At 43.2% G+C, this 7,423-nt stretch overlaps 1 protein-coding gene across 1 annotated transcript in view; it reads left to right on the forward strand.

Annotated features, from left to right (window-relative positions):
* The window catches only part of DHX30 (DExH-box helicase 30), a 31,721-nt gene that overhangs the window by 377 nt on the left and 23,921 nt on the right, over window positions 1-7,423 (forward strand). Inside the window, exon 2 of the mRNA XM_026841640.1 lies at window positions 3,386-3,437. Within this exon, the coding sequence (XP_026697441.1) occupies window positions 3,407-3,437 (31 nt within the window). The 5' untranslated portion in view covers window positions 3,386-3,406. The remainder of the gene's footprint in view (window positions 1-3,385; window positions 3,438-7,423) is intronic.

A 7,423-nucleotide genomic window follows, 5' to 3' on the forward strand; every position in this document is an offset into this window, starting at 1 on the left:
CGGGGAGCGCAGCCGGCGGGGGCGCGGAGCCGGCCGGGCGAGCTCCTCGGTGCCTCTCCCCTCGGGTCTTGGGCGAGCTGCCGGCAGGGAGAGCCCCGGTTGGAGCGGGGAGCTGAGCCCCGCGTCGGAAAACGGCACGGGGCGACCCGGAGACGGCCTGGGAGCTGGGCTCTCCCTGGTTTTGCGTTCTGTGCCCTGGGGAAGTCTTTGCTCCTGTTGCAGAGCTGTTCTCCATCATGGCTCGCAGCTCTTTTCTTAGTTTTGTCTCTCCCTTCCCTTCCTTTAACTTACTCTGCTGTCCGTAGTGGCACCATTTTTTCCTCTGCGGTCATTAGAACTGTGACTCTGGGTTGCCCGTTCAGTCCACAACGCTTGGTCTCATGAGCAGTGGGTGCCCAGGAGGATCCAACGCCCAGTCCTACCTCTAGCACTTTGGTGTCCTCCTTTCCAGCTTGTCAGAGTTCCGCAACAGGAATCCTGCAGAATTAGGATTGGTAAAGGAAAGGTTTCTTGCACAGATCCATTCCTTCTTTGGCCCAAATAGCAGGGACTCAAACTCTTTTGCTTTGCGTGGACCCCACTGTATGTGATCCTTGAGGGTGGATGATAGGTAGGACAACACAATTTCTTCTTTGTTCTCACAACAAAGCATGTGGGGCTGTACCTCTTTGTACACCGCTGGAATGTCACGGTAGATGATAATCAGAAATTCTGCGATAGTCACTGCATCTTGATGTACTTTCTTCTTGGGGATGTGCCGCCTTCTCTTACGTGCGTGTCGCTGTTTTCAAGTGGATCAAGGAAACCTAACAAAGACCCAATTCTCAGGCCTTTGAGGATTTATCTAACGGTTTCCATTGTTACGCTTGCTGGTTTGCCTTTGCAGTAGGGGCATTAAGTCTATTGTTAACAAACTTTTAGTGCCTCTTTTGCCTTCTGGGATTCTAGTATTTTGCATGAGGTGCTCTGCAGTCTGATGGCATCATCATGCATGGTTGATTCTCATGCCAAACGTACCCTTGCCTTGTCTGTAAGAATTCTCTGTCAGTGTGTTCTACTTCTTCGTAAATCCAGTGTCTGATGAGGCCCCATATCTCTCTCTTGTCATCAGAGCCCGAGAAAGTATATTTTGAATCTTCCAAAGTGCCCTTCTTTCAGAGATGTTCATGCATTCCCTTCGTTTCCATGAATGGTGAAGGAGCTGCAGTAGTTGAAGACCTTTTTTTGGTATCAGGATTTTCAGCAACAAAACCCTGGGATTTCCACCAGGCTGCTGGCTGTGCTAAAACTGATTCGCAGTTCAGGATCCTCTGTGTTTAGATCCACCAGATCTGTTCCTGAGTAATACAGTGATGATGCTGCAGGGGCTGATCTCCTAATGACCTGTACCTTAAACCTAAGCTTATCTATCCAAGCTCTTCTCTCTCGGCTTTGACCGTGTTCCTACTGGATGCTCGAGCTTTACTCTCATCCCTCCATGTAATTTAAAAGGGATCCCTCATCAGTGGGATTCCGTTCATGGACTCACCTGGATTGTTTCATCTCTCTGTGCCTTTTTTCTCTTCCCCAGCCTGTCCCTGCTCCCACAGGGGCTGACTTTGAGCCGTGGGGCTGTTACTGGTTGCACAGTCAGAGTCTCAACTGGGGATCTACAGGTGTGATTATCAATAACAGCTTTGTTGTTGATAATCAGTCTTGCTTGTCAAATGGGGCTCTCAGTTGTTAATGTTGTAAGCTCATCCAGGTAGGGTTTTCAATTTTTTTTTCTTGGTCTTGAGCAGAAAAGACCGTTTTCTTCAACTTTATCTTGCATTTATTTTTGTAAGTGCCCTTCTGCCCATCCCAGTGTAGGTGAGATGTTCTTTGTTCTCTTTTCCACTAGTTTGTGCCTTGTAGGTAAGCCTTGCAGTTTGGCTGCCTGAATGGTACATGGCCCCACAAAGCTGTTGTGGACTAACTTCCCTGTACTCTCTGGAATACACTCAGTCTGTGTGCAAGCAAACAGCTTCCCCATTTTTATCATGCTTAAAAATATGGGAGGAAGATATGGCCGATACCTCTGTGACTTAGATTTAAGAATATATTGCAACACTCCCTGTCATGCTCCTGGTTGTCTCTCTCCGGGGACTTCAGAGCATTCAAAGACTTACTCTTCTAAGACACAGTCCGGTGTCGGAGTACTGCTGGACTCGTATAATTTATCAGAAATACTACTGGCTTTAAGATAGTTTGTACCTCAACTGAGGTGATCCCTACATGAAGGGGGCACAAGGCTGCCATGTGGTCCGCTCTTTGCGCTTCCAATTTGCATTCCTCCCGTGACTTAGCTCCGCGGTTGAATGCTTCAGCCTTAAGAATCTTGCTTGACTACCACAAAAGAGTTTTCTAATTTTGTTCAGTGCAGCGAGTTAGTGAAACCAAGGATGCTTTCCTCTGCCAATCTTGATAATTACTACAGCATGTATGGTTTTTCATTTTTAAACAAGTCAAATAACTGTGTTTCTATTTATTTAGTTATTTAGTTGTTGAAAAACACAAGGGTTGGTTTTTTGTGACTGTAGGAGGGCGACTTGCTGAACAAGGTGTCGTGTCTGTATAGTTCTGTTCTGCAAGTGGTGTTATTTTAGGCCTTGTTTGCTGTCGCTGAAGTAAATAGTAATTCTGTCATCAGTTTCACTGAAAGCGGAAGTGAGTAATTTGAAAGCATAATAATTGTAGGATATTAATTGTGTGCACAGGAATAGCCATTAATATGGATAGTTAACATTAGCTTTGTGTAAATGAGGACCCTCACCCATCTGATCCAGGTTTGGCAGAAATCCTTGTTACTCTTTTACCAAGAGTGCCTAAAATGTATTTAATGTTTGGCATGACAGATGAAGCACCCCAAACCGCAGTGGATTGTTTTCTTTCCCTTATTTGAGTGAAAGCTATTTAATAAGAAATTGAAATAGGAAGTGTAACATAGTTTCAGTAAAGCACATTATCAAAATTGCGTATCTCTTTTTTTTTTTTTTTCTTTAAAAAGGGGGAATAGTGACAGTAGTCCACCTACTTCTGGCATCCTGACTTAAAGTTTTTAAAAAAAAATCCCCAAATCATTATTGCTACAGAGACGAAGCACTTCCAAAAGCTACAAACCGCAGGCTGAGAAGGCACTTCCTTTGGGTGTAGAGCAGCCAGTTCTAACGGGATAACAAATAATACACACAGGATTCAGGCGAAACAGGCAGAAAATAAACACCAAGGTGAAATTTGTGGAGGACTATCAGCTTTGTCTTGTGCTAAAGACAGCTAGTTTTGGAAACACTAAGCACTGGAAACACCTCAAAGGAAATATTAATTCTAACTTCCTGTTTCTTTTTGCTACCTCTTGCTTTCCTAGGAATCAACCCTTTTCACTGTAATGGAGATGTTCTCGCTGAATTCCCTTAAAGGTAAGAAACTGAGACAATCTTCAATTCAGCTCTTACTTTTTTCTTTGTTCGGAGATTTTAATACTGGAGCAGATTGATGAAGAAAATTAATTTGTAAGAAACAGAACTATCCTTCTCTGTGCTGGATAAATGAGAGGTTTGTCCTACAAATGTCTTTGTCAGACTTCCTCCTCAGTGCATTGGGTACAAAAAAAGGGTATTGAGGTGATTGTACCTGAACTAGTGATAACTGTGTAATATAGGATGATAATTTTTATGCTCGAGAGACACCTTACTTCTGAGGGGAGCCCAGCCTGCAAAACTTGCACTTTGAAATGTAAAGCAAGGGTGGTTGTTGTAACCAATGTAACTCCGTTCTGCCCTGGTTAGAGTAGTACCTGAGCTACGTGTAGCAAGTAAGCTTGGCTATAGTAAGTACCAGAGAATATTTCAGGGAAACAACAGAATTTGAAAGGGGAACAGGCCTGTTGGATTAGCTGATAGATGACAATGTAGACTTCTTTGCTATTTAGCCTAAAGCGAAGGCTTTTTTTTTTCCCTTTTAATTTTACCCTCCTAAACACACCTGCATCTTCTCGTACCAGTTCAGTAAGTGATTTTTCCTCAGCGTTTGCATACTTTAAATCTGTCAACTGTCACCATGTCCCTTTTCTCCCTGTCATTGCTTTACCACCTTCTTTCTTTAGATCATGCCTTCTCTTAAGTAGTCCCTCCAGTCACTGCCTGGTTTTTGCTTCCTTCTGTTGTTCTTTTCTGAACTCCGTTACTTGGTCTTAAAATAAGATGCATAGAATGGAATAAAATATTCCAGATATGGCTGAACCAGTGACGGATCACTGCCTCCTGTCTTGGGGAAGTCATGCTTCCGCTTTAGCACTTGGGAAGCACAACAGTGTACCAGCCATTCCTGTAACGCTGCCATGCTGCTGAGTCACCAATATTGTGGGTTCTGTATTTAAAACAAAAATTCCCAGAATGCTTTATATATCCAGGACATTAATTATGTACGAAGTAATTTTGGTCGGGAGTAAAAAAACCCTCTCATCTGTCAAATAGTGCAACCCAGGTTGGAGTCTGAGAGAGAGGACAGGAACTTTTCCTGTGAGGGCTAGTGGTTTGTCATGGCCAGACTGGGTCTGGGACGCTGGGTGCTGTGACACTTGTGCTGTGGGGGAAAAGGAAGTCTTTAACATAACACAGCTTGTTAACGAGCTTCTGCATAGTGCTGCTGCCTCTGCAAAGGCTTGGCTCGAGAAGATGAATTAACCACAGCTCATCGAAGTGAGCCTGAACTGGCAAAACCTGGGAAGATGGCCTTAAGCGATTATTTACATGCTGTTTAATGCTCATCTCTGCAAAATAAAGATATTTTGGATTGAGTACGTGGCATCTGTGACTTCTGGAATTTTTTAATAAATTGAGTCGTAACTATTTTTTTCTGTGCTGGTAAATTAATTTTTTTATATCGTTCTGGTGACAAACCACTAGCCCTACTCACGTCTAACTTTCTGTGCACCAGTACACTGTCTTTCAGCATCTTCGCCCAGATTTCTCCTTCCCACTGACTGTTTTTTCCAAAATTTCCCCAGACATGTACTTTATTTATCAGTTTTCTTCTGTTTGTTTTGCTTTTAATCATTGTGGTCTCCAGCCATGGTTTTCATCTCCTTAGGGCTCTTGTTACCTTTTGTGTTTCTTCTCTGATGTTCAGGACTTGAAGCAGCCTGGTAGCTGTGATTATTTTTTTCTTTTCTTCCCTGCTGGACAGCTTATTGCCTCATCTAGATCTTGCTAAAATGCTAAATAAACTAGCAACTATATCAAGTTCAGTAGTTTCACAGTAGATTTTTCTTCCCAGAAGGATGTATTAATGTTTACATACTGTTTCCAGCCACACTTTATTTCTAGTTCTCCTTGAAGCTTTTGTTTGCAAACCGACTGAAATTTATTTCTGAAAGTAAGAGTTTGTGCAATGTGCTTTCAAAAGATTTACATATAATTCATTTCCTTAAACTGAGTGACTTGTCTAGCAAGATTATTTTCCATTTTAGTGGGCCAATGCTCTTAAAATTTGTAAACTAAGCCTTTACAATTAGTCACATCTTTCCAACAAAAAAAACCCTAAAACCCAAGCCTTTTTTGTGTCTTCTGGTGCTGTTTCAAGAACTGGGGTTTTTTGTTTGCTTTTGGCTTTTTTAGCAAAAAACAAATATACAGCAAATCACTAGCTAATTCACAGAGGTTCTAAAAAGGGTGCGTATTGGAAAAGGCAAATTTGGTGTTGTAAGATTTGGTTTTTGAGTGTTTGTGTATGCTCTTCCAAAGTTTGTTTTTTATACAGGATTTTGTTTGATAACTTTCCATTTCTTGACTCTCTTCTTGTGGAATACAGGCTTTGTAAAACTCGAGTGTGCAATTATGTCTGTTAATACTTTTGTGTCTTATTGAAGATTTCTGATTTAAAACCAAACAAAAACCACTTGCCCCCCAACAACCAAAAACTCCCTTTTTTTTTTCATCACGATGCTTAAACAACCATTCATGTACATTTTTGGTTTGCACACCAAATAGTCACTATTTGACATAAAATTGATACCCCGGTTTAAAGAAACACACAACTTAATGGTAGTCCCAGGTGTATGTTGCAGTCAGAAATAATAAAATTTATATGTATTAATTGCTTAGAAAAATAAGTCAGACTTAAAAAAAATAAATAAACCAGTCCTGTAGTGTTTGTATTTCAACCAGCACTACAGAATTGAGAATTTTATGCCTCAGATATAAAATAATTTGTAATGGAACCAAATAACAGCGGAGTTGACTTCAGGTAGGGAGAAGTGTATAAGAAGGGAAAGTGCTGTGCTGCTACCTAATTGCTTTAAGTTTTTTAGTGTTTATCTCAAATGTTAGTAAAGAATGGGCTGCAAGCAGACTTTATTTTCAGTAGCATACACTTGAACAGGAATTGCCTAGCTTGCACGTGTGTGTGTTAGGGTGCAGGTGGGGCATATGTGTAGCAGAAGACAAGAAACTCGAAATGACTTTCAGGTTCCAGGGCAGTTTGTGAATTTTGCTTTCTGAATCATTCTTGCACTCGTATAAAGCAGTCAGAAAGATTGCTTTGCCTGTGAACGCATAAGATTGCAAGAAATGAGTGCAAGAGTGAAACCAAGGGTGGCCAAACGCTGCTGAAAGCATAGTAAAAGTTGCATGTCTGTTTTTTTTTCCTTTAATTAGAGAAGGTTAGTAACGGTTCTAAAATAAAATCCGTGTTTGGAGGACTGGCCCGTGCATTGTGTTCGCAGTATTGTGACCAGGTTGCTCAGATCTGGGGAGCAAATGAGTCATCTCTTTGTGGTAACGTTTTTCTGAGTGTGCAAGAAGACATCCTATTTTCTGGGGGGGGTGTGTTTGTGACACAAAATATTCACAAGCCCGTTTCAGACGACCTCGATCCGCATCGCGTGACTTTATCGTCGGCATACGAGCCGTGTTGTTTCTACGTGATGTGCACGTGCCAGGACAGACAGCTCCGGGCAGGGCTGGTAGAGCTCGATGATGTGAGCGCAGCTGATTTTATTTTATTTTTTTTTTAAAAAAAAAAGAGGGAGAAAATGTCTTTTTGCTGGTTTAAAGCTTCAGCGGGCTGTGTGAGTCCTCTGCCTTCCCACGGTGGCTGGCACCTCGCAGTCAGGAGCCCGGTAAACTTCTGCCGCTCTCCTGCCTCCACGTGTTCCGGCAGGGGACGTGAAAGCAGGTTTTCTTTTCCTTTTCAAGGCAGTCGCCCCCCACGCCACCCGGGGATCTTCCACCCGTGGGCTCAGCGTGTTTGTCGTGTGTTTCCCCCCGCGCCGCTCCCGTTAAAATTCGGGGTGGGCGGCAGGAGAGCTCGCCTGCGCCGGGTCCTCCGGGCCGCCGGGGGCGCTGCGGTGCGGAGGGTGCCTTCCCGCCGGGGCGCGCGGCCGCGTCGCTGTCCGCGCCCTGCC

Source organism: Athene cunicularia, assembly GCF_003259725.1.
Source record: "Athene cunicularia isolate RWA chromosome 2 unlocalized genomic scaffold, athCun1 chr2_part1, whole genome shotgun sequence".
In the NCBI taxonomy this organism is placed as follows: domain Eukaryota; kingdom Metazoa; phylum Chordata; class Aves; order Strigiformes; family Strigidae; genus Athene; species Athene cunicularia.